At 59.4% G+C, this 26,446-nt stretch overlaps 2 protein-coding genes across 3 annotated transcripts in view; both read left to right on the top strand.

Moving 5' to 3' along the window:
* Positions 1-6,986, top strand: part of LOC105480694 (kelch like family member 22) — a 54,699-nt gene extending 47,713 nt beyond the window's left edge. Inside the window, exons 6-7 of the mRNA XM_011739801.2 lie at positions 1,556-1,789; positions 6,063-6,986. Of these exons, the coding sequence (XP_011738103.1) occupies positions 1,556-1,789; positions 6,063-6,428 (600 nt within the window). The 3' untranslated portion in view covers positions 6,429-6,986. The remainder of the gene's footprint in view (positions 1-1,555; positions 1,790-6,062) is intronic.
* An 874-nt stretch (positions 6,987-7,860) lies between these two features.
* On the top strand, positions 7,861-24,509 carry LOC105480695 (scavenger receptor class F member 2). 2 transcript variants are annotated; one of them, XM_011739802.3, is made up of 11 exons: positions 10,693-10,947; positions 16,897-16,955; positions 17,038-17,139; positions 17,346-17,865; positions 17,975-18,193; positions 18,325-18,453; positions 19,063-19,166; positions 19,243-19,360; positions 19,536-19,651; positions 21,206-21,358; positions 22,806-24,509. In XM_011739802.3, exons 1-11 carry the CDS (start codon positions 10,775-10,777, stop codon positions 23,711-23,713), a joined length of 2,601 nt encoding a protein of 866 aa, XP_011738104.1. In that variant the 5' UTR covers positions 10,693-10,774; the 3' UTR covers positions 23,714-24,509. The 2 variants fall into 2 exon arrangements, with proteins under 2 accessions (XP_070936130.1, XP_011738104.1); XM_071080029.1 differs by lacking the exon at positions 17,346-17,865 and having other exon boundaries at positions 7,861-10,947.
* Positions 24,510-26,446: the final 1,937 nt, after the last annotated feature.

The raw sequence follows: 26,446 nt of genomic DNA, 5'->3' as shown, positions 1-26,446 counted from the left end.
TCTCAGATTTTGAATGTACTCAACGTGTACATGCAATAACTTGGTAGAACCTGGGTTGGGGTAGAAAGCCAATGTCAGAAGGTTGTATACTGATTTAATTCAGACAACACTCTTGAAGTTACAAAATGGTAGAAATAGAGAAGAGATTGGTGGTTTCCAGGGCTTAAGGAAGGGATTAGAGTAAGGGAGGTGAGTGGGTGTCACCCTAAAGGGCAGCCCCTTGGGATCCTGGTGGCTGTGTCCGCGTCAGCATCCTGGTGACACTGTGATATAGTGACACAGGCTCTTACCATTGCGGAAGGAAGGCACGTGGGACCTCTGTATTGTTACTTCCAACTATACGTTACTCTACACTTATCTCAAAATTAAAAGTTTAATTCAAAAGAAAAACCTCAGCTGGGTGTGGTGGCTGATGCCTATAATCCTAGCACTTTGGGAGGCTGAGGCAGGCAGGTCACAAGGTCAGGAAATCGAGACCATCCCGGCCAACATGGTGAAACCCTGTCTCTACTAAAAATACAAAAATTCGCTGGGCTTAGTGGTGCATGCCTGTAATCCCAGCTACTTGGGAGGCTGAGGCAGGAGAATCATTTGAACCAGGGAGTCGGAGGTTGCAGTGAGCCGAGATCACGCCATAGCACTCCAGCCTGGTGACAGAGCGAGACTCCGTCTAAAAAAAAAAAGAAAACCCCCCCCCAGACCCTTACTGGTGATAGGAGAAGACCTAAACCAAACCCTTGGTGTGTTTTCGTCCTCCCCACTGCTTTGTCCACCTCTCTAGACTCTTGTTTTGTCGCCCGCATGGCCTCAGTGTTAGTGACTTGCCCGGTGACATAGCTCTGGAGGCTTCACACCCTGAGGGGCTCCTCTACCCTCAAAACACCCAGGGCCTTGCCTTGGGGCCTTCTGTTGGCCTGCTCGGTGTGAGGGGTGGGTTCTCTTACCTTGGGGCCAAGGTAAGAGGTTCCCGTGATGGGGGCAGGCTGGGCCTGTAGAGATAGCCCACCAGAGGGAAGGTAAAAAGCCCACAAAAGATTCAGGACCAGGATCCAGAGCCATGTGTATTTTTCTCCCCACATAATAAGTTTGATGTCAGATATTATTTACAAACAGATTTTGAAAGCAGGGTCAGCAGGCCCGGAGGATTGCATGTCCAGTGGGAGTGGGAGAGGGGTGCAGGCCACTGAGGGCAGGTCAGCAGTCCCCAGGGTTCTGTGGCTTCTCCCAGACTGGCTTGAAAAAAATGTTTTTATTTTCTTGGAGTTCCCCCATGCAGATGTTAACTTTAGGGGCAAAGGAAAGACAAAGGTTACATTTCATCTCTGAGTCTATAGATGTATCCCCTATTGGGAAGAGGTTAGAAGTCAGTGACAAAGACAGTATGTCCCATGAGAATCGAGGGAGGATTCTTGTCTGTATGTGAGGAGTAAGTGGGAAGTGGTGCAGCCTCACAGTGTTGTCAGGCAGATGTGGGGTGGTGATTGGCCTTGACAGAGTACCCAGCCACCCTTCCTTACTGCCCTCTCACGCCATTTCTCCTGGTGGCTCCACACAGGTGTATGCCCACGCAGGCGCGACGCTGGAGGGGAAGATGTATATCACCTGCGGCCGCAGAGGGGAGGATTACCTGAAAGAGACACACTGCTACGACCCAGGCAGCAACACTTGGCACACACTGGCTGATGGGCCTGTGCGGCGCGCCTGGCACGGCATGGCGACCCTCCTCAACAAGCTGTATGTGATCGGGGGCAGCAACAACGATGCCGGATACAGGAGGGATGTGCACCAGGTGAGTGGGGCCAGGGGCTGTCCACACCCGTCATCATTCCCAACCCTCTCAGTTGTTGTTGATGGAAAATGTAATTGAAACATGTGCCTTTTAAAAATAGACTATTTTTCAAAGCAGTTTTAGGTTCACAGCAAAATTAAGTGGAAGGTACAGTTTCCATACACCCCTTTTTCCCTGCATACACATACAGCCTCCCCACTGCAGACCTCTCGCTCCACAGGGGTGGATATGTCACAGTTGTAGAAACTGCATTGATGCGTCACCATCAACCAGAGTCCACAGTGTTCACTCTTGGTACATTCTGTAGGTTTGGACAAATGTCACCATGACAGTATCATACACATACACATCTACCTTTGCTTATTATTCTTAAAAACTTTTAGGCCGGATGTGGTGGCACATGCCTGTAATCCAAGCAGTTTGGGAAGCCAAGGTGAGAGGATCGCTTGAGCTCAGGAGATTGAGACCAGCCTGGGCAACATGTTGAAACCCCATCTGTACAAAAATACAAAAATTAGCCAGGTGTGGTGGTGCATGCCTGTAATCTCAGCTACTTGGGAGGCTGAGGTGGGGGGATGGTTTGAGCCCAGGAGGCAGAGGTGGGGGTAAGCTGAGACCACGCCACTGCACTCCAGCCTGGGTGACAGAGCCAGGCCTTGTCTCAAAAAAAAAACTTTTAGAGTCAGGCTGGCGGCACATACCTGTAGTCCTAGCTACTCAGGAGGCTGAGGTGGGAGGATCGTTTCAGCCCAGCAGTTGGAGGCTTCATTGAGCTATGATCACACTGCTGTTCCCCAGCCTCGGTGACAGAATGAGACCCTGTCTCTATTAAAAACAAAACAAAACAAACAAAAGAACAAAACTTTTATTATAAAGTTAATATAACCACATTGCAGGAACTTTAAAAAATAGAGATGGGTGGCCAGGCATGGTGGCTCACGCCTGTAATTGCAGCACTTTGGGAGGCCGAGGTGGGTGGATCTCTAGGTCAGGCGTTCAAGACCAGCTTGGCCAAGATGATGAAACCCCATCTCTATTAAAAATACAAAAATTAGCCAGGTGCGCTGGTGGGCGCCTATAATCCCAGTTACTTGGGAAGGCTGAGGCAGGAGAATCGCTGGAACCCGGGGGGCGGAGGTTGCAGTGAGCCGAGATCGCACGACTGCACTCCAGCCTGGGCAACAGAGCAAGACTCCGTCTCAAAAAAAGAAAAAAAAATAGAGATGGGTGAGGAAAAGCATTTATAATCAGGCCCCTGCAGCACTGTTTTTCCATATGACCATCTTCAGTATTGACTGTGTATGTTTTCTGCCTGAAAGCATCCCGTTCTGAGCTGGGCACAGTGGCTCACGCCTGTAATCCCTGCACTTCGGGAAGCCAAGGCAGGTGGATGGCTTGAGTCCAGGAATTCATACCAGCCTGGGCAACAGGGTGAAACCCCATCTCTGCTAAAAATACAAAAAAAAATTAGTCGGGCATGGTGGCTTGCACCTGTAGTCCCAGCTACTTGGGAGGCTGAGAGAGAATCACCTGAGCCCAGGAGGTTGAGGCTGCAGTGAACCTCAGTGATGGTGCCACCGCACTCCAGCCTGAGTTTGTTTGTCTCAAACAAACAAACAAACAAAAAAGAGCATCCTATATCCCATTCTGCTTCTCTCAGTGACTTTTGTCCTGGGCATTTTCCAGTTTAACACTCAATCTTCATAATCCCCTCTTGTGTCTGAGTTTTAACTATTCCAAATAACATGACAAGTAACAGTTGCTTTGTTGGACTTTTCAAGTATTTTGGATTATTTCCTTAGGTTCATGCCACAGTTCTCAAAGTGTGATTCTCAGACTAACAGAGTCTGCATCACCTGGGAACGCTGTGTGATGAAGCACCTCAGACCCACTGATTCAGAAGCCCTGAGGGTGGGGCTTGGCAATCTGGGTTTTAACAGGCCCTCTGCTTGTGAGATCCTCCGGACCAGCACATTCATTTTCTATTGCTGCAGTAACCTATCTCCACAAACTTAGCAACTTAAGATAAATGTATTCTGCATTCACAAGTCCTCTGACAGGGCCTTGCCAGGCTAAAACCAGGGTGTGGTCAGGGCATCTTTCCTTTGTGGAGACCCTAGTGGGGATCTGCCTCCTTGCTCACCCAGGTGGTTAGAAGAATTCAGTCCCTGGCAGTTGCAGTCCCATTTCCTTGCTAGCTGTCAGCTGAGGGCCTTCTTGGCTTCTAAAGGTCCCCACTTTTCCTGGCTTCGGGGTGCTTCATCTTCAAAGCCAGCAATGGCAGGTTGAGTCCTCCTCACTTCTCAGCTCTCTCGTCTGGCTTTACCCTTCCTTTCTTTTGAGATGGAGTCTTGGTCTGTCACCCAGGCTGGGGGGTAGTGGTGCAATCTCAGCTAACTGCAACCTCTGCCTCCTGGGTTTAGGCGATTCTCCTGCCTTAGCCTCCTGAGTAGCCGGGAGGACTGCAGGTATTCGCCACCACACCTAGCTAATCTTTGTGTTTTTAGTAGATGGAGTTTTGCCATGTTGGCCAGGCTGGTCTCAAACTCCTGACCTCAGGTGATCCATGCACCTCAGCCTCCCAAAGTGCTGGGATTACAGGTGTGAGCCACCACCCCCAGCCTCCCCTTCCACTTTTTTTTTTTTTTTGAGATGGAGTCTCGCTCTGTCACCAGGCTGGAGTGCAGTGGTGCTCTTGGCTTAGTGCACCCTTCGCCTCCCGGGTTCAAGCGATTCTCCTGCCTCAGTCTCCCGAGTAGCTGAGGTTACAGGGATGTGCCACCATGCCCAGCTGATTTTTGTATTTTTAGTAGAGACGGGGCTTCATCGTGTTGGCCAGGATGATCTCGATCTCTTGACCTTGTGATCCGCCCGCTTTGGCCTCCCAAAGTGCTGGGATTACAGGTGTGAGCCACTGCGCCCAGCCTCTCCCCTTCCACTTTTAAGGGCTCATGCAATTGGATGGGTCACCTGGAAAATCCAGGAAAACTGCCTCATCTCAGGGTTTGCACCCTTAATTCTTTTTTTTTTTTTTTCTGTATTCTCGCACCCTCGATCCTATCTGCAAAGCCCCTTTGGCCACTTAAGGTAGCATATTCTGGAGATTAGGAACTAGACATCTTTGGGGGCCACTATTCTGCCACCATAGCTAGAGAACCAAAAACGGCTTATCAGTTAAGAAGATAAGATTTTCATGGCCGGGCGCGGTGGCTCAAGCCTGTAATCCCAGCACTTTGGGAGGCCGAGACGGGCGGATCACGAGGTCAGGAGATCGAGACCATCCTGGCTAACACAATGAAACCCCATCTCCACTAAAAATACAAAAAAAATTAGCCGGGCGTGGTGGCGGCGCCTGTAGTCCCAGCTACTCGGGAGGCTGAGGCAGGAGAATGGCGGGAACCCGGGAGGCGGAGCTTGCAGTGAGCCGAGATCGCACCACTGCACTCCAGCCTGGGCGACAGAGCGAGACTCTGCCTCAAAAAAAAAAAAAAAAAAAAAAAGATTTTCATGGCTCTTAATACTTATTGCCAAATTCCTTTTCTGGCATGTCAGACAGATACATAGTAGTATGGCTTTACCACACCCTCACCAGCATTGGGTTTTGTGATTTTTCTTCTCTGCAGTTGTTGCTAGTTAATAGTTGGAAAATTTGTCTCTGATGTTTTGATTTTGTATTTCTTGAATTACTAGTAGGTTGAACATTTTTCCATGTCTTTGTTTACTGTTTTGGACAATTTTGAAGACAAGAGAATGTTGATGTTGATTACTCCGCAAGGAATTACTTCCACTTTCTGTCTCCTCCCCCTGTCCTGCTGCCTGTGTTGAGTGCTGCCGGTGAGGTTGAAGACATTTCAGTGGAGTCCCTGTTTCTCAGGCAGCTTCCGTTTCCTGGAGGGGAGAGAAGCAGTGCCCTCAGACATGGGGAACAACCACATGCTGATGGGGGCATAGCCACACACTTGAGGGCAGAGACTGGCTTAGGGCCAGGTGGCCTGAAGGAAGGGCTAGGCTCGAGCAAAGCCAGAGGGAATCGGATCATTCTAGGGGAGGGCCCAAAAGACAGGCTCCTGCAGACTCAGCCATCCCTGAGTGAGAGAGCAGCAGCCTAGCCCATGGGCAGGATGTTTCAACACTGGCCCTGTGCCATCCTTCCAGGGGGTCTGACCTGTCGGAATGGTGGGTAGCTGTGGCCACCTTGGTCAGTGGGCTTGTAGGGGAGCTGGTAGCCTTGTCCCAGCAGGTGCTGGGCTTTATTCTGGCCTTGGCTTTGCAGGTGGCCTGCTACAGCTGCACGTCTGGACAGTGGTCTTCCGTCTGCCCACTCCCTGCTGGGCACGGTGAGCCTGGCATTGCCGTGCTGGACAACAGGATCTATGTGCTAGGTGGCCGCTCACACAACCGTGGCAGCCGCACGGGCTATGTGCACATTTACGATGTGGAGAAGGACTGCTGGGAGGAGGGGCCCCAGCTGGACAACTCCATCTCAGGCCTGGCGGCCTGTGTGCTCACCTTGCCTCGCTCCCTGCTCCTCGAGCCGCCCCGCGGTACCCCTGACCGCAGCCAGGCCGACCCGGACTTTGCCTCTGAGGTGATGAGTGTGTCTGACTGGGAGGAGTTTGACAACTCCAGTGAGGACTAGGCTTCCCGTGCCTGGTGTCAGAGGGAAGGGCGGCTGGGGCTGCAGGGCAGTGAAACCCACGCAGCCTAGGCCACAGCACTTTACTCCAGGGCAGGGCCCCCTGCCCCTGCTGGCCACAGCTTGGGGGCCCTGCCCTCTTTCTTCACACCAGCCCCTTGGCCAGCCTGCCGCAGGCATCTCAGGGCCGTGCAGATCCCGGCCTGTGGATTACATCACAGCAGGAAATGCTTCTGAAAGGCTTTGGTCTTCCTCAGTGAGCCCTGGAGGGGTTGGCCTTCTCTTTCCTCCCTGCCTAGATCAGTCCTTATCCAAAGGGACCTGGGAGCTGACAGCCTGGGCAGGGGGGCTGAGGTACGTGGCAGCCCTCTTTCTGTGAATGGGGTGGGCCTGTGGGAGTAGCTGGGGTTGGAGGATGAGAGCTCCTGAGGGGCAGAGGAGCAGAGATGCATCAGCTCTCCTGGGACTGGCTCTGTGATAAAAAGACCCCTCCCGCTGGGTTTTCAGACCCCATGTTGTTGATCAATGAAATAAAGCATCTTACAGAAGGTGTTAACTGTTTTTCTGTAGCCACAGCCTCAGTTCCTTTCCACAGTGCATCCAAGCTGCATCCCTGGGAAGTGTGGCTTCTGGGGTCAGAGCTGCCATCTGGGAGGCTGTGGAAGCCCAGGCCAGAAGCCAAGTTGCACTAGGAAGACCCTGCCTGAGAGGGAAGCACAGTCAACTCCACAGGCTAACAGGGCAGTCAGTGGGAAAGCTGGAACTTGCCCTGGTCTGGTGACAGGTGGTTGTGTAGCCCACTTGAGTGTCTTTTCTGGTGTGGAACTTGTCTCCCAACCAGGGCAGCACGCAGAATTTCAGTTCAGCTCCAGTTAGGAGTCTCTCAGCCTGAGAAGGTCAGGGAGCCAGAGCCTCAGCACCTGGGAGCGGGGCAGCATCACAGGGGCATGGAGGGTGGCCCCTCTGGCCTGTGCCCGGCTCTTCCCAACCTCCTAAAGCTGAGTGTGCTGGGGAGGGGATCTGCATGTGCTACAGGTTTTCCAGGTAACCCTTAGACACCCAGTCTCAAGGACCACACTGGCACAGCATCTGGGACCCTCCCCTTTTCACCTGTCCCGGTGCTTTTCTTGCCCTCTTGAGACCACCAGGCTTAGCCTGCACCCTGCATGGATGGGCTGTGAGTCCACACCAGCGTGACCACAGGGCTGCACCACCTGAAGCTTTCTTCCATCTAGATGCCCTCACAGGGTCTGCACCTGCAGACTCCTACTATGGGCCTTGTGCCCAGAGCCATCCTGCAGACAGGGCTGTAACTGGCCAAGGCCCCATCCTCTCCCAGTTGACTGGGCAGAGCATGGGGACAGCCATGTGTTTTTGCTGGCATCCTGTCCCAGAAGAGAAGGGGGCAGTGTGCTGCTTGATGGGAGGAGAGGGGATGGGGAGGGGGGATCATCAGTCACTCTGGGCTCTCCTAAATGGATACCCCAAGGATTCTTGAGAGTAGAGGCAAATCCCTCGGAGTTGGCCTGTGCCTCCAGGGCTGTGGTATGTGGGTGTGTGTGAGACCTGAAGACCTTCCTCACTGTCCTGGGCCCTGAGTACCCCTGAGGAAACATGACATCGCCTTAGGGCAGCAGACCCGGTGTTGAGCCCCGGTGGGGCAGGATGGCTACACACTCCAGTGTCATCTCCCTTCTCCCGAGGGTGGGGTTCAGAGTAGGAACCCCACTCTGTGGGTCTCAGATCCAGCACTTCCTGTATCTCTGCTACCACCTGGCAGGCCAGGGCAGTAGCTCCTGCAGACCTCAGAGGTTTCTGGAAAGGAGCACCAGACATGCCCCACCACTCTCCAGTGTGTTCTGACACCATGCTGGCTGGCACCATCTCACCTGAGCCACCAGCCACAGCCACAGGTTTGCAGGAGGCCTCTGGTCTGCAGGAGCAGGAAGGGCTCACTGAGGTCCTGCACAGCCTGGGGAGGAGTGGAGAGTGCCTTGGAATTGGGCGCAGCCTGGCCCTGCCAATGTCGGCCTTGGGGCGCAGCTGGGTTTCTAAGGGCTACATCTCATACCCCTGAGCTGAGGCAACCCAACTTGTGCTCTCCAGTGTGGCTAGGCTCCTGGTCCCCGCTTTCACGCAAAACCCTCCTCAGCCTTCAAGGTCCACTTCCTTCTGGCAGCCATCCTGGCCAAAGCCAGCAGGCCAGGGCTCCAGGCTCCAGCAGTTTGCCTGTGTGGTGGTCAATTGTCTGTGGGTTCCTTCTACATCCTGGTGCCACGTGGATGATCCTTCATTCCTCCCATACTTCTCAGTCTTCCCCCAGGGGTGCAGTGGTGGCTGGGACAAATGAGGGCTCTGCCCATGACACCCAAAGTTGCCATCCACTGCAAGGGATGTATGCACCAGGTCATGAGGTGAGGCTGGGGACGATGCTTGTCCTGAGAGCATTGGTGGATAGCCACATGCGAGATTAAGAAGACTACTCTGGGTGACAAACAGGGGTGGGCAGAGATCTGAGACATTTAGGAGGTCCTGAGGGATTGGGGGGCACCATCCAGGTGGTGCCCTTCCTGTACAGAGGTGGCACATGGGGGTGGGAACAGGTCTGGGGGAAGGAGAAAGGTGATGGAATTTGATATGCCTGTTCATGACCTCCATCCAGCTGAGGTGAGTGTCCCCTCCAGCCCAGGGGGTCAGTGCCTCTAAAGCCGGGAGCTGGGCTGGGATAGACCCTGCAGCCACTGGGACCTCTGCTGGCCTTTATTGGGAGCAGTAATCTGGATCCTCCGTGGGAGGGGCCCCAGCACTGGGAGGGCACTGCTGAGGTCAGGGCTGTGCCCAGGCTGAGCTGCCCAGAAGTGGTTGGCCTGTTTATTTGTCCCCAAGTTGTTGCATTTGTGTCCACACTGGTTCCACTTCTCTTTCAGCCCACCCCACCTCCCTCGTGCACCAACATGGCTGAGTGAGGAGCCTGCTCTTCCCCATCCCACTCTGCCTGTACCAGCCTGGTGATGCCTGTGGCCTTGGGCCTTTCAGTGGCTCCTCCTCCAAGCCCCCTTCTCCAGCCCCACCTTTCATGGCTATCTGGCCACACCTGGAGAGAGTCTGCCTGCCCTCCTTCAGTGAGCCTGTGGGCCGCATGTGGCCTGCTCCCCAAAGAACACAGGTGCCCTCTCCCTGCTCAGGCCTTCTGCCAGCTCCCAAGTCCCCAAAAGACATCCTCACTAGGACCTGGCTACACACGGGACATTTGTGCTCCCTGCCCAAGCTCTCAACTCCTTGGACCTGAGAGTGGGTCTGCCCCAGTTGCCCCCGCCCGGGGACCTGCACCCTGCTGCTTCCCAGTCCAAGTCCAGCTTCCCTGCTGGCTCCCTAGGGCCTGTCCCTCTGTCTTGCTCCCTTCCCACACCTTCCCTCTGCTTTGTGTTGTTACCCACCTTGCCTGATGCAGGAGTTCCCACTCCAGCCCCAACCTCTCCTGGAAATCCGACAGCCAGCAGAACCCACTGCCCAGACTCCCCGAGCCCCCTTCACTCCTCAACTAGGATTGCAGGGTTTCCATCCCGGGGGTCTCCTTCTGTCTACTTCTTCCTACCGCAGTCCACAGCCGGGCCATTCTACCTCCTCTGCATCTCTCCCATCCGTCCCTACGGAGACCCCTTCCCCCAGGCCTCGGGTCCGGACCCAGTCTACCACAGGCCTCAAGCATCCTGCTCGGTCCGCCCCTTGCGAGTTTTGAGTGCGCAGGAGTGCGCAGGGGGAGCTGACCGCACATCTCAGCACTACAAGGACTTCGCGGTGGGGTGCTGTGGAGTTGGCTTTCGGCCTCGACCTGGGCTGTCTGAGGGCCTCACTCCCTTAGCCGGTTCCGAGGCGCTGGGGGCGGGGGTGGGCTTGCGGAGTCGCGGCCGTGTCCCCCATCCGCCTTCCTGTCCCGGGCCTGGCTACGCAGTGGGCGCGCGGGGGCGGCTGCTTGGGTAGATGTTTCGGGAGCGGACGGAAAGGCGCGGGAACCGGGGATTCCTCGGGCGGCCCCTCCTTCCCGCAGCGCTCGGCGGGCCTCCTCCAAGTTCGCCCCCAAGTTTGCGAGCGGCCGAATGGGGGCGGGGGCTGCGCGGAGGGGCGGTGGCTAGGCCGGAGGGTGGGGTCTGGCGCGCGGGGCGGGCGCTGCCGCCTGGCCGGCCGCGGCTGGCCCGGGATCAGGGAGCCGATGTGGAATTTCCTGCCCGGCCCGGCGCCCCTCCTGCCGCCCCCCGCCCGGCCTCGCACTCCGCTTCCGGCCGCTCTCGCTGCGGCCGCACCCGCGCCCGTGCCCGCCCCGCGCCTGCCCCGCGCCTGCCCCGCGCCTCATGGAGGGCGCAGGGCCCCGGGGGGCCGGGCCGGCGCGGCGCCGGGGAGCCGGGGGGCCGCCGTCACCGCTGCTGCCGTCGCTGCTGCTGCTACTGCTGCTCTGGATACTGCCGGACCCCGTGGCGCCCCAGGAACTGAACCCTCGCGGCCGCAACGTGTGCCGTGCTCCCGGGTAGGAGCCGGCCTGGCTGGGGGAGGGGGCCGAGAGGGACGCCCGGGGCAGTGGGGTGGCGGCACCCGGCATTGGAAGGGGGCTCCCGGAACTTCCCTACGCCAAATGTGGGCCCCTTCGTTTCCCTCGCCAACACGACTCCGTTCCAGGCCCAGCCTCGGCCATGGGCCACGACCGTGCATCCGAGGGTACCCTGGACGAGAAGTCACCTGAGGGGAGGACGGAGTGCCGTGGGCACCTAGGGGATGACACGCATTATCCGGGATGTCAGGAAAGACCTGAAAAAAGGGATCCTTGGCCGAGTTGTGAAGTCCACGGGGAAATGCCGGGGAAGGGCATTCAAGCAAAAGGAACTGCATGTGCTAAAGCCCCGCACTGGTCCGACTGGAGCCGGGAGTGGGAGTGAGGAGGAAGGTCAGGGGAGGAGGAGCGGTGCTAGCCCAGGAGGTCCTGGAGCAAGCCAGACTTGGAAAGGCAGACTCGTGTCTTAGAGCGGGCGCGGGTGGGAGGGTTGTGACCCAGGCGAGCGTCGGGGAACCGGCGCTCGAAGTGTACCAGAAGCGGGAGGTGGAAGGGCTGTGACAGGCACAGGGGACGGGAGGATGTGGAAACCCTGGCGACAACCAGGGTGCAAGAAGTGGCCACGCAAAGGTGGGGCACCGGCTGGGGAAGCCAATGTGGGACAGGCAGGGGACAGGCCCGGCCGGTGGCGAGTGGGGGGTGAGCCAGGGAGCTTGCACGGAGGACAGACAGCCGAGCCCCGGACGCCAGGAGTTGGGAGCTGGGGTCGGGGGAGCCGGTGGGCTGGCCAAAGGCCACAGCAAGGTCAAGGGCATCTCCACGCAGGGGTGAGGATCGGGCGTGTGGGGGCGCCTTGGCGCGGACTGTGGACGCCGCACAGGCTGGCAGCCGCAGAGGCGGCCGCCGGGCTCCGAGCTGGGTCGCGTCGGGGCGCCTGGGCCACGGAGCCCGGGCAAGCCGAGTCCAGGGACTCGGCGCCGCAGACAAGGGGCTGTGAGGGGGCCGCGCGGGGTTTCCGAACTCTGGTCCCGAGGCGCGCAGACCCCTCCCCGCTGCGAGCCCCGCCTCCGGGGCGGGGGCCGGCCTGGCCCGCCATCTGCTTCGCATCGATGCCGCCGCCGCCGACTCCCGGGCCTCCCCGGCCCCAGGAATGCAGCGGCGGCGGCAGGCGGGGCTGTGCCTGGAGAGGGGGAGGGCGCGATCGCCGTGGGCTCTGTCTACTCACTCCAGTCCTCTTTCCCCCGCAGGCCCGGGACCAGGGATGGGGGTCCAGTGCCAGGCTCTAACTGTCCGGAGCCTGAGAGCCCTTTGCTCCCGCTCCCCTTGTCTGCAGACCTCCCAGGAAGCTCCTGCTCCAGGAACCGAGAGCCCGGGTTTGGGTTCCGATCCTGGTGCCACCCCTACCCAGCTGTGTGGACCTGGGCAAGTCGTTTGACCTCTCTGGGCCTGTCTCCACCTCTGTAAAATGGGATTAGGGATCACAACCCCCTCATGGGGCTAAGTGGGGATCGCTATGGTCAATGAGTGGCAAGCGTCGATGGGAAGGGCAGCCACTCTGGGCCCTGCCCACCTGGGGTCTGGGACATGCCTTTGTTGTCCTCCCACGTCTTGCAAGGCTTCCATCAGCCCTTCCCTTTCCTGGGAGGCAGGAGAATGGGGAGAGGAGAGTGCAGAGCCAGTAAAATCCTAAGCACCTACAGTGTGCCAAGCCTGTATTGGTGTAAGGAAGCTGTGGTGGAGATCCTGACCCTGTAGCAGAGGAGACCTACAGTCCAGAAAAGCAAGTGTGTCTAGACATCTAGCAAGAGCTGGAGGTGTTGAGTTGGGGAGTGCTGTTTCCTTTAGGGTGGTCTGGGGAGACCCGCTGAGAAGGTGGTGAGTGAGCACAGGCCTGCAGGAGAGCATAGAGGCCCTGTGGGTGTCTGGGGCAAGGTTCCCAAGGCAGAGGGCCTGTGGAAGTACAGGAAAGATCCAGGGGGCTGGGCAGAGTCCAGGAGGGACTGGCGGAGGAGCTGTCAGAGAGTGAGGGTGGGCAGGCCACTGTGGGCTGCCACTGCTCAGAAGACTTGGACTTTTCCTCTGAGGGCCATGGGACCCCCTGGGGCTTTGCACAGAGAAAGGGTGGGATCTGACCAGGATTGGCTGCCAGGTGGCAAACACTTCACACCCTGAGGGGCAGGGGGTGGAAGCTGGGGCCAGTTACAAAAAGCCAGGGAGATGGAGGGTGGCTCTCACAAGGCTGGGACAGGGAAGGGGAAGTGATCCCATTTTAGATGTCCTTTAGAAGCTAGAGCTCAGCATCTTTTTTCTCAATGGATCTTGTGTAGACAAGAAAGAGAAGCCAGAGATGCTTCTCCAGGTCTCAGCCTCCCAGCCTGAAAGGACAGGCAGGGGTTATCTGAGACAAGGAAGACTCAGGGTGCAAGGAGGTCAAGAATTCAGGTTTGGGCTGGTTGAGCATGAGGCCCATGAGGCCTCCCTCTGGTGACGTCATCTATTGGGCAGTTGGATTTGCAAGTCTAGCATTGACGGGCGAGCCCTGCTGGAGGGTCCAAGGTGTTGTCAGGGTTCAGTGAGCTTCCCGAGGGAGCTAGTGTGGGCAAAAGAGAGATCTGAGGATGGGGACAGAAACCAGAGGAGAAGTGTCCAGGCAGGGCAGGAGGAGGGCCAGGCAGGTGTGGGGTCTCAAGGGTGTGGCAGGCAGAGAAACCTTTCTGCCTGGATTTGGGGGAGAACATGGATAGGTATGGATACCATGAGCCAACTTGAAGGTGTGAGAACTCACAGTGGGTTTGAATCACAGAAGAAATAATGCTCTATGAGGGAGAAACCTACAGCATGTCTTTTTTTTTTTTTTTTTTTTTGAGAACGAGTCTCACTCTCTCGCCCAGGCTGGAGTGCAGTGGCCGGATCTCAGCTTACTGCAAGCTCCGCCTCCCGGGTTTACACCATTCTCCTGCCTCAGCCTCCTGAGCAGCTGGGACTACAGGCACCCGCCACCTCACCCAGCTAGCTTTTTTGTATTTTTTAGTAGAGACGGGGTTTCACCATGTTAGCCAGGATGGTCTCGATCTCCTGACCTCGTGATCCGCCCATCTCGGCCTCCCAAAGTGCTGGGATTACAGGCTTGAGCCATGGCACTGGGCCTCCCTACACAGCATGTCTTGCTTGCTGAGGGGCCTGGGCCCAGCCTATGGCTTGGCTCCTCAGGGTCTTACCGACTTACAGAGCAAGCATGGGAGTGGCCCTGCAGCAGGCCATCTTTCCCCACCCATCTTTGTAAGATCTTCAGAGAGTCGGCTTGCCACCACCACCTGGCCTTTTCTGCCAGCCCTTCCAAGAAGGAAAGCATCTTGTCCTCAGTGAACCCAAATGGACTCTGTCCTGCTGGTGGGTATTAGCTCTGCTGGGGTTAGGCCTGGGTGCCCACTAAGCCAGGGATGACCAAGTGCACTCAGAGGCACTGCAGCCTGCCCTCAGGATCCTTTGTGCTTAGTATGTGCCAAACCACTTCATAGGTCTGGGTTCCCTCTCTCTCTCTCTCTTTCTCTCCCCTATCTCTATCTCTCTTTTTGAGACAGGGTTTCACTCTTGCCCAGGCTGGAGAGCAGTGGTGCTATCATAGCTCACTACAGCCTCAAACTCTTTGGGCTCAAGTGATCCTCTTGCCTCAGCTTCCTGAGTAGCTGGGACTACAGGTACATGCCACCATGCCTGGCTAAAAACATCTTGGCTCTCTTAATCTTCCTACAGTAGGACCAAACCCATGAGCCCTACTATATAGCTAAGGAGCCTGAAGCTCAAAGAGCTTAAGCTCCATGCCTGAGGTCACACCGCAAGTGGCAAACCCAGACATCAAACCCAGCTGAGTGTGGCCCTAAAACTGGGCTCCTAGCCACAGAACCGCATGTCCAGGGCAGAAGGGGGTTAGTGCTTCCGGGGCAATTCCAGCAGGCCACCTGGCAAAGCTCCTCACAGGAGGGACACCTGCAGAGGCTCTCCATCCAGTGGCCACGGTTCAGAAGCAGACACAAGTGGGTGGGTGATGGCCAGCAGACCTGGGTCTCCCTGCATTTGGGCACCTTGGTGCTCCCTGGGTCAGGGCTGGGTGGGTGGAGACGTGGGGGCAGGGGCCAGGAAAAGCCAGGCCTTCGTATTCCTGTCTCTGGTTTTCAGTTTTAGTCGTGGAAAATACACTGAACCGATTCCCCAAAGTTTGGGATTTTATGGTCCTGTTCGCCAGGTCCCATCTTTGACCTGAAGGAGAGCCAAGCCTTGTTCGGGAGGAGGGGCCTCGAGGCCCAGGTGCTCTGTGCAGGGGGTGGAATTCTGTCTAGCTGGGGAATGGTTGGGGCATCTTCTGCAGCCTGGGCAGGAGCGTGCCAGGCACGTACTATCCTTAAATGCATGGTGTGGAGGAGCCAGTCTGTCCCATCCCACTGGGGTCTTCAGGCTTCCTTCCAAACTCCCCCCACCACCACATCCTGGTTCTGAATTCAGATACTGAATCCGAGCCTGCTTGTGAAGAAGCACGCTTCTTTTCTCTAAAGTGCGAATGGCTGTTAGTGCCTTTAGGATTGAGGCGAAGTTCTGGGTTGGCTGGGACCCTAGGATCCTGCAGCTTTGGTGGTGGTTCCTTCTCAGCCTCCTCTGCCCCCGAATGTGGGCTAACCCCAGCTCATCTCCTATGAATCCTCTCTAGCCATCATGGCTTCACTCAGGCAGGGCCTCCAAACCTTTGTGCTCACATACCCCATCTACCCGGGGTTTTAGAGGTTGTGATCTCCTGAAGTGCTGCGGTTAGAAAGGACCTACTGAGGTAGCATTGTGTACTCTATAAAGCATTGTGTACTCTATAAAGCCAAATCAAATGGAACAAGAGGAAGACCATCAGCATAAACAAGCCTGGCATGCTGGCTCATGCCTGCAATACCAGCACTTTGGGAGGCCGAGGCAGATGGATCACCTGAGGTCAGAAGTTCAAGACCAGCCTGGCCAACATGGCGAAACCCCGTCTCTAGTAAAAAATACAAAAATTAGCCATGTGTGGTGGCATGCGCCTGTAATCCCAGCTACTAGGGAGGTTGAGGCAGGAGAATTGCTTGAACCTGGGAGGCAGAAGTTGCAGTTAGCTGAGATCGTGCCACTGCACTCCAGCCTGGGCAACAGAGCGAGACTCTGTTTCAAAAACAACAACAAAGGCATAAACAGATGCTCTAGTAGCTCCTTCCTCCACCCTGGTCCCTGAGCCCTTTTGCCACAGTTTGACCTTCCTCCTGCACATGGAGGACTCCCCATGTGCCTGCTCTTTCCCTAGTGGCTGGGTGGGCCTCACCCCACCTCCCTCCAGAAGCCCCTCTGCCAAGTGGTCACCTCACTGTGTCTACATGCCACCCCCCACCCAGAGACTGCCCCTCCCCAGTGGAGCTCAGCCCCAGGGTTGGGGCATCTAGGTGTGTCCCTGTGGCCCAGCCAGTCCTAGTTCTGTCCTTGTCATGCCATATCATATCACATCTGGATCCATGACACCCATTAGGCCGGGCCCTCCACTTGGAGGGATGCCCTAGACCCTCACGTTTGAGCAGGTCCTGAGGCCCATGGTCCTCTTCCTGGCTGCTACCTCACTGCGGTCCTTCCTGGGACTCCAAGGCCACTTTTCTCAGGCCTAGTGGCTGTGGGAGGAAGACACAAAGGAGTTAGGTGAGATGGGGTGGCGGTTCTGGGCTGGAAAGTTCTTGGCGGTCAGGTCTGTTTGTAGCAATCCTCCACTGCCAGACACATTGCCTGGCAGGACCTCAGTAACCACCCCCCTAGGACAGGAGCACAAATGCAGAGGCAGGGAGTCTGTGAGGAGGCTGCAGAGGAGCCCTGAGCAGATGGGGGCTGGGGGAGGGGCATTGCGCTCAGATGTCCTCCCTCTGCTCGCAGCTCCCAGGTGCCCACGTGCTGCGCTGGCTGGAGGCAGCAAGGGGACGAGTGTGGGATTGGTGAGTGGTCATCCCGGGTACCTGGGGCGGGGTCGGGGGCGGGGCTAGGACGCGCAGCAGCTCTGGCCTGTCTGGTCCACAGCGGTGTGCGAAGGCAACTCGACGTGCTCGGAGAACGAGGTGTGCGTGAGGCCTGGCGAGTGCCGCTGCCGCCACGGCTACTTCGGTGCCAACTGCGACACCAGTGAGCGTGGGGTCGGGCCGGTATTGGTCGGTGGGGCGGAATCCTGGAGAGATGGGGCGGGGTCCAGGGTGGGGCGGGGTCGGATCGTCTTCGGGGTGGGTCCCCAAAGGTGGCGGCTGGAGTGCGGGACGCGGGCAGGTTCTGGCTGGCTGGGGGCACCTACTCAAGCACCGGGGCCTTCCACCCCCTCCGCTCCTCCCCCGCAGAGTGCCCGCGCCAGTTCTGGGGCCCCGACTGCAAGGAGCTGTGTAGCTGCCACCCACACGGGCAGTGCGAGGACGTGACAGGCCAGTGTACTTGTCACGCGCGGCGCTGGGGCGCGCGCTGCGAGCATGCGTGCCAGTGCCAGCATGGCACGTGCCACCCGCGGAGCGGCGCGTGCCGCTGTGAGCCCGGCTGGTGGGGCGCGCAGTGCGCCAGCGCGTGCTACTGCAGCGCCACGTCGCGCTGCGACCCACAGACCGGCGCCTGCCTGTGCCACGCAGGCTGGTGGGGCCGCAGCTGCAACAACCAGTGCGCCTGCAACTCGTCTCCCTGCGAGCAGCAGAGCGGCCGCTGTCAGTGCCGCGAGCGTACGTTCGGCGCGCGCTGCGATCGCTACTGCCAGTGCTTCCGCGGCCGCTGCCACCCTGTGGACGGCACGTGTGCCTGCGAGCCGGGCTACCGCGGCAAGTACTGTCGCGAGCCGTGCCCCGCCGGCTTCTACGGCTTGGGCTGTCGCCGCCGGTAAGCGCGGTCTCTCGGCCAGGGAGGGAGGAGGTGGAAGGGCGGGCCGCCGATGGGGGCAGGGGTGAGGCGGGTCCCAGCCTTCCCTAGCCTCCGACCCCTCCCCCAGGTGTGGCCAGTGTAAGGGCCAGCAGCCGTGCACGGTAGCCGAGGGCCGCTGCTTGACGTGCGAGCCCGGCTGGAACGGAACCAAGTGCGACCAGCCTTGCGCCACCGGTTTCTATGGCGAGGGCTGCAGCCACCGCTGTCCGCCGTGCCGCGACGGGCATGCCTGTAACCATGTCACCGGCAAGTGTACGCGCTGCAACGCGGGCTGGATCGGCGACCGGTGAGCAGCCCTGCTTCCGTCGGCCCAGACACGCAGCCCCCTGCCCTGCCTCCCCCATGAAGGCCCTCTGTCGAGGGCACTGTGGTCCGTTTGCTTCCATTTCTGCTGACGCCTCCTCCCATCTTTCCAAGGTGCGAGACCAAGTGTAGCAATGGCACCTACGGCGAGGACTGCGCCTTCGTATGCGCCGACTGCGGCAGCGGCCACTGCGACTTTCAGTCGGGGCGCTGCCTGTGCAGTCCTGGCGTCCACGGGCCCCAGTGAGTGCCCTGGGACCGGGAGGGGGTGGAGGGCTTGTATTTGCCACAAAGGAGGGTCCAGCCAGACCCCAGGGGCCGACGAGGTGGCCTTTCCACCCTGGGCTGGGTTATCACCTCAGCCTTGGTCCCTTACCCCAGATAGGGGGTGACAGTAGGCTCTTTGAGGGCAGTTTCCTGCCCTTATGTCGGGAAGCCCACGTTCAGCGCCGGATCTGGTGACCAGTCCAGCTTGCGTCAGTGGGCTCTTGAGGTGACCCCGAGTTGGTATAGAAGGAGCAGGGACCTCCACTTACAGCCAAGGGTCTGGTTCAGCAGCCCCTCTTCCCACCCACCCAAGTCAGCCCCAGCAGTGGGCGCTGCTGCGCGGCCACCACGGGTCCTATCCCCCAGGTCCCCCCAACTGGTTGTGCAACATTCCTTTCCAAAACATCCACCACCCCAATATGTGCCACGGGCAGGGCTGGGCTTCAAACCCTAGACGATGAATGGAGCGCGAGAGAGCCGGGTTCTGGGACCCTGGACCCTGGGCCCTGGCCGCGGGTGAGGGGTGAGGGTAGGGGGTATCCTAGGGGGGCGGCTGTGGCCTGCCTTGACCCTATGTCCCGGCAGCTGTAACGTGACATGCCCGCCCGGACTCCACGGCGCGGACTGTGCTCAGGCCTGCAGCTGCCACGAGGATTCGTGCGACCCGGTCACTGGTGCCTGCCACCTAGGTAAGTGGATGAGGGGCGTCCCGTTAAGGAATGCAGGGGGGGCCAGAAACCGTGCTGACCCCATAATCCCCTACAGAGACCAACCAGCGCAAGGGTGTGATGGGCGCGGGCGCGCTGCTCGTCCTTCTCGTCTGCCTGCTGCTCTCGCTGCTCGGCTGCTGCTGCGCTTGCCGGGGCAAGGACCCTGCGCGCCGGTAAGCCCAGATACTGCCCCGCTTTCGCCTGGGTTCAGGCCGCACCCTCTCGGTGCCACCGGACCCAGATCCAGCTCTTCCCCGCCCCCGCCCCCGCCCCGGACGTGGCCCCGCCCCTTCTGTGCTCCGCACTAGCCGAGATCTATCACCCCTGGGTCCCGCCCCGCCCCCGCAGGGAGCTGTCGCTTGGGAGGAAGAAGGCTCCGCACCGACTATGCGGACGCTTCAGTCGCATCAGCATGAAGCTGCCCCGGATCCCGCTCCGCAGGCAGAAACTACCCAAAGTCGTAGGTAAGGATGACAGCGCGGGATCTCTGGAAGAAACACCTCTGGACGCAGGACGCTGCTGGGAAATGGGTGTGGGGGCCCCAGATCTCAGTGAGGAAATGGGGGACCTTGAGTGTTGATGTGCGTGGGCGCGAGGAGGTGCGACCAGAGGGAAGGTAAGAGGTGTGGCAGCTGAGGGCGAGGCCGGGTAGGAAGGCAGGAGTCGAGGTGCGCGGGCTGATGTGGGTGTGCGTCAGAAGCGTTGGCCCCGAGAGTGATCGCATCAGGGGTGTGTGGACAGCGGGGTGCTGCAGGCTCCCCCAGTCTGTAGGAGAATGCTGTATATCCCGGCCAGAGCTGCTGGGGGAATGCGTGGGCACGGGAGTGCCCTGCCCCAAGGAGAGGACCCGCCCTCCTGCCTACATCCCCAGCAGTACCCAGAGATCCTCCTGGAAAGTGGGCAGGCTGGTCCCCACCCACCAACAGGGTGGGGGTGGGGTGGGGTGTGCCGCTTCTCTCCGTGCTGACTCCCACCTGGGTGGACCCTCTTTTCCTCTCTTTCCCACTTATTTCTAAAGATGGAGGGGAAGGGGGCTCAGACCCTTGGGAGATGAAGGAAACAGCTGAGAAAACCCCTTGGCCAAGCCGGGCGCAGTGGTTCACGCCTGTAATCCCAGCACTTTGGGAGGCCGAGGATGGTGGATCACCTGAGGTCGGGAGTTCAAGACCAGCCTGACCAACATGGAGAAACCCCGTCTCTACTAAAAATAGAAAATTAGGCGGGTGTGGTGGTGCATGCCTATAATCCCAGCTGCTCCGGACGCTGAGGCAAGAGAATTGCTTGAACCTGAGAGGCAGAGGTTGCAGTGAGCTGAGATCGTGCCATTGCACTCCAGCCTGGGCAACAAGAGCAAAACTCTGTTTAAAAAAAAAAAGAAAGAAAGAAAAAGAAAAGAAAAAAGAAAAAGAAAACGGAGGGAGAAAAAAAAGAAAAGCCCTTGGCCCACCTAGCACCATGGCATCTGGGGACATAGGTGTGGGAGTGGACCCCACATCCCTCTGTGGAATGGAGGCCAGGCTAGCCAGCTTCTGGGGCTCCCTGTTGTGGGGTCTGCATCTCTGAAGGCCAGGCCTAGGGTGCAGCTTGCTGAGATGGGCTGAACCAAAAATGCAGCCCTGTCACTGCGCATTTGGGCTCAGAAGTGCTCCAAGGCTCCCCTGAGTCCCACAAGGCAGGGCCTAAAACAGAGCTTGGAGGCCTTGGTGGCCTGTCTCAGCCCTGTCTCCCACCTTTCTGGCCTTTTCCCAACATGTCAGCCCAACCTTTTCCAGCTCCCTGGCTGCACACACTTGCCTTGCACCTTAACACGTTTTGCTCGTTTCTTTTCTGGGTTCACCTCTACCCATTCTCCAGTCCTGGTCCAGTGTCACCCTACCTGTTGAGTTGCCTGTGCCCCCTGCAGTCTGAGAGTAGGGCTGGTCTTGGTCACTCCATCAACATTTGTGACAGCAGGGGCTAATGAGGGCACTGGCTGGGGCAGAGTGGACCCTTAGCAGCTCTGCCTCATCCTTCCCCAGTGGCCCACCACGACCTGGATAACACACTCAACTGCAGCTTCCTGGAGCCACCCTCAGGGCTGGAGCAGCCCTCACCATCCTGGTCCTCTCGGGCCTCCTTCTCCTCGTTTGACACCACTGACGAAGGCCCTGTGTACTGTGTACCCCATGAGGGTGAGTAAGGCGCTGCTTGGGCATCACTCCAGCCCAGCAAAATGGTCCCATGGAAAAGCTGTGTTCTGGGCGGGCCACAGGAGAGGGGCAGGCAGCATGGAGAGGAAGGGCTTGGTCATGCTGGTACCTGAGGGTTGGCCACAGAGCTGAGGCCATAGAGCTGGACTCTGCTGTTCAGTGCTGGAGACAGGTGTGGGGAGATGGGTAGGCCACAGCCCAGGTTGCTTCTGGGGGAAAGTAGGCAGAGAGAAGTTTCCGGGCTTAGGTAGGGGGTGGCAGAGGAGACAGGAGGAAGGGATCCACAGAGTATGTGGGTGCACCTTCAACCTTCACCTGCAGCCTTGGGTCCACAGATAGCAGAAAGGAGCCTGCCGGGCTGGGATTCTGCCCTGTCTCCTCCCTTGCCCGTGCCCCCAGATGCCCTGGGCAGGTGACCAACTCAGAACCTCAGAAGCCTTATCACTTGGTCTTTTTTTTTTTTTTTTTTTTTGAGACGGAGTCTCGCTGTGTCGCCCAGGCTGGAGTGCAGTGGCACGATCTTGGCTCACTGCAAGCTCTGCCTCCCTGGTTCACGCCATTCTCCTGCTTCAGCCTCCCAAGTAGCTGGGACTACAGGTGCCCGCCACCACGCCCGGCTAATTTTTTTTTTGTATTTTAGTAGAGACAGGGTTTCACCGTGTTAGCCAGGATGGTCTCGATCTCCTGACCTCGTGATCCGCCCGTCTTGGCCTCCCAAAGTGTTGGGATTACAGGCTTGAGCCACCGTGCCCGGCCTTTTTTTTTTTTTTTTTTTTTTTGAGACGGAGTCTGGCTCTGTCACCCAGACTGGAGTGTAGAGGCGAGATCTCCACTCACTGCAACCTCCGCCTGCTGGGTTCAAGCAATTCTCTTGCCTCAGCCTCCCGAGCAGCTGGGATTACAGGAGCCCACCACCACGCCCAGCTAATTGTCGTATTTTTAGTAGAGACGGGGTTTCACCATGTTGGCCAGTCTGGTCTCGAACTCCTGACCTCAGGTGATCCACCCGCCTCAGCCTCCCAGAGTGCTGGGATTACAGGCGTGAGCCACTGCGCCCGACTAGAAGACTTATCTCTAAAAGAAGGATAATGGAACCCCCGTGGGGACGTTCCAGCATCAAATTCGATGATGCAGGCTCCCAAGGCTGGAGAGGTGTCGGGGCAGGGCTGCCAGGCCAGGCCAAGGTTGGGCTTCAGTCGAATGAATGCACCCATCACTCCCGGCACAGCCTGAGTTCAGAGTCAGCCGCACAGACTGAGGCTCTGAACTACGTGTGTGGTTGGTGCTCTGTGCCAGGCACGTCTGGATGCCAGGGTGACACAGCGCCAAGGGCATGGGTAGAGGAGGGAAGGTGAAGGTTTGTGCCTGGAGGTTGGAACCCCTAAAGCTATTCCTGAAGGCTGTGAGCACCCTGCTCTTCCCTTGCCAGAGGCACCAGAGGAGAGCCGGGACCCCGAAGTCCCCACTGTTCCTGTCGAGGCGCCGGCGCCGTCCCCCGTGCCCTTGACCACGCCAGCGTCCGCCGAGGAGGCGATGCCCCTCCCCGCGTCCTCCGACAGCGAGCGGTCAGCGTCCAGCGTGGAGGGGCCCGGCGGGGCTCTGTACGCGCGCGTGGCCCGACGCGAGGCCCGGCCGGCCCGGGCCCGGGGCGAGATTGGGGGCCTGTCGCTGTCGCCATCGCCCGAGCGCAGGAAACCGCCGCCACCTGACCCCGCCACCAAGCCTAAGGTGTCCTGGATCCACGGCAGGCACAGCGCCGTTGCAGCTGGCCGTGCGCCGTCACCACCGCCGCCAGGCCCCGAGGCCGCGCCCAGCCCCAGCAAGAGAAAACGGACGCCCAGCGACAACTCGGCGCAGCCGGTCGAGCACGGCAGCCCCGGGACCCGCGACCCAACGCCGCGGCCCCCCAGGCTGCCCGAGGAGGCGACGGCCCTCGCTGCGCCCTCGCCGCCCAGGGCCCGAGCGCGGGGCCGCGGCCCGAGCCTCTTGGAGCCCACGGACGCCGGCGGTCCCCCGCGAAGCGCGCCCGAGGCTGCCTCCATGTTGGCCGCGGAGCTGCGCGGCAAGACTCGCAGCCTGGGCCGCGCCGAGGGGGCCTTGGGCGCGCAGGGCCCCAGGGAGAAGCCGGCGCCCCCACAGAAAGCCAAGCGCTCGGTGCCGCCAGCCTCGCCCGCCCGCGCGCCCCCAGCAACCGAAACCCCGGGGCTTGAGAAGGCGGCGACCGACGTGCCCGCGCCTGAGACGCCCCGGAAGAAGACCCCTATCCAGAAGCCTCCGCGCAAGAAGAGCAGGGAGGCGGCGGGCGAGGGGGGCAGGGCGAGCGCGCCCACCCTGTAGCAGGCTGTGGCTCCTCCGCGCGCAGCTCCCTCAGCTTCGCAGCGCCGCCTGCCACCCTACGCCTCCCACGCGCTTGGGCACGGGCGGCCTCCTATTGGCCGAGCGCCGCGTGGCTAGCGGAGGCGTCTCATTGGCTCAGGTCCTGCAGCGGCTCCTGGATTGGAGCAGTGTGCTCTGTCGGGAAGGGCCCATCCTGTTGGTCGAGGCCTGACGGGCGCTTAGCGGGCGACTCCCTCCCCATTGGCCAAGTTATGGAGCGCTCCGACCAGGCTGCGTCTCATTGGCCAAAGATGGGAGGGTTCCGCCTAAAGACCGCCTCTTACTGGCCACGAGTGGACTTGGTTGCGGCTACCTTCTCATTGGTTGAGGCCAGAAGCACTTCTGCCTAGGCTGCCTCTCCCCGGCTAGGGCCTGGTGCTTCTGGCTGGAGGGTCCCTCCTTTGGCCTTACCAACAGAACCCGGGGCTACCTCCACTGGCTGGGCTCCCGGGCATCTGGTTGACCCCAGCCTGGGGAGGAGGGCTGGTCTCCGCTCCTCAGGGGCTTAGTCCGTCCCACCCCTTCCCTTCCCTGGCAACCGGAGCCCCGGCCCCTCAGCTGTCAGCTGGTTTTGATGGCCTCCCACTGCCCCACACACCGCGGGACCTCCAGGGGCGACTCTAGTGGCCTGAGGAGATGTATTTATAGGCCCCCAGCAGGGCTGCTCCCACCCTGGCCGGTGCCCCAGGATGGGCTCCTCCCGGCGGGGGCTTGGCCAAAGCTTTCTTAATAAAGTGCCTTTCCCCTCGTGCTCTGATCACTTCCTGTTTGCAGGCTTCGGCCAATGATGCCCCCCCAGAAGTAACTTTATGTGACGACCTGTCCTGCACTCTCCCCCACCCCTTATCTCAGCGGGGAGCCCTGGAGCCCTGGCGTGGGTCTCCCGGGACCATGGTGGAAGTGGGCTGCGTCAACCCACATGCCTCGTTTGTTTATCAAGTTTATGCGGCCCCATCCGGCCTGCCCCATCCTGGACTGGTCACGGGGAGGAAAGCTGGGTGGGGGCAGATCAGGCGGAGTCCCTGACTGAAAGGGACAGGCGATGGGTCTGCCTCGGATCTGGGCATTTCCTCTGGCCGCTGCTGTTAAACTTGGGCCTCAGAGCTGTTGGTAGCAGCTTGCGGGGGGTGCAGAGGCTGAGGCCAGGGGGCCGCGGGCGCTGACTCCAGCCGGGCCTCCTCCAGCACAAACAAGCCGGTCTCCTGCTGCACAGAGCCCTGCTGTCTGCCTCAACGGGTTCCTTGTCCTCAGCCGGAAACTCTCCTGACTGCCAGCCCCGCCTGCTCCTGCGGGAGGTTGAGGGAGACGGAGGGAGCGCCCCGCGCAGATCCCCCGCCCCCAAGCCAGACCCTGCTGCCTGGCCCTCGATGTGTGACCATCTGTGCCCCAAGGCCTCCCTGCTCTTGACCCGCCTACCCTGAGCGGGTTCATCCTCCCGGGCAGGCCTCCTAAGTGACCCTCCTAAGCCACAGACCCTCACCTTCCATGGCCCCTGCTGTCCCCACACTAAGTTCCCCCAGCTCCTGCCTGTCCGGTCTCCTCCGGCCTCCTGCCTCTGCCCCACGGGCCTCTTCCTGTTCTCCTGCATCTCATCATTTGATGCCCAGCTCAAAGTCTTGCCCTGCTGCCAGGATCTTCCGATCACCCTGCAGCCGCCGCATAGTGCTCATCGGTCTCACGCTGGCAACTTGGGGCTCTCGTCCTGGCCACACTCTAATCCTCTGGCCAGATGCCCCACTGAGGTCAACTTTGGTCACCCATTTCAGAGGGCTCAGCCATCTGAGCGGAGGCTGTGTCCTGCCCTGGGTCGACCGTCCAGAGCAGCTGGCAGGACACAGTCAGGCAGCACGTGGAATGTGGGATCCCTGCCTCTGGGCCACACTGCCTCCCTGGAGCCAGCTGGGCACCCTCCCAGCCATGGCCCTGTGGCTGGAAAGCCTCTGCTCTGTTCCGGCACAGCGCCATGCGGGCTGCTGGGGTTGAGGCCAAGAAGGCAGATGCCCAGCCGGGCTCGGCGAGGGCAGGGCAGTGCCTGCGTGTGGATGAGGGGTGGGCAGTGCGGGGGCTCAGACCACATTCTTGCCTAGGCGGTGCCCACGCCCCAGAACCATCAAGATGCCACACCGCTGTTTCCTGAAACCCCCCAAGCCCTCAGCTCTTGCTATTCCTCCTCCCCCAGCCTGGACCAGCATGATTTGGAGAGAACAGGGATGTCCCAGTGACCAGGCCTTTCTGGGGACCTCTCCTTGCCCTTCCCTGGGAACCCCCCTAGGTGTCGAAGACTCTACCTGTGGGTGCCTCACAAAACAGGGGACCCCTCTCCACCCACCACCAGCCATCCCCTGCCCCCAGGAGGGTCCCAGTGGCTGCTGGGAAGGGAGATGCTGGGACCCCTCCAGCCTCCTGCCTCCCACTACCGGCTTCTCCCCACCCCCTCGGGGCTCACAGCAGTGCCAGCTCCCAGGGCAGGCGCCACAAAAGGGAACCGCGGCTGCTGGAACCTCCGTTGCCATGGGGATGGGGACCACAGGACCCACATCTGGTAGCGATTGAGGAGGAAAAATTATGAGTCGTGGAAAACGCAAATATTTTTTGTAGCACAGAGCACAAAGGAGTGGGAGGAATGTGGGGACCAGGCCCAGCCTGGTTTCAAGCAGACGCGGCCCACGGCACACAGAGGCCTGCAGACACTAA

Source organism: Macaca nemestrina, chromosome 15 (assembly GCF_043159975.1).
Source record: "Macaca nemestrina isolate mMacNem1 chromosome 15, mMacNem.hap1, whole genome shotgun sequence".
Classification (NCBI taxonomy): domain Eukaryota; kingdom Metazoa; phylum Chordata; class Mammalia; order Primates; family Cercopithecidae; genus Macaca; species Macaca nemestrina.
This window is presented reverse-complemented; position numbering and strand designations above follow the sequence as displayed.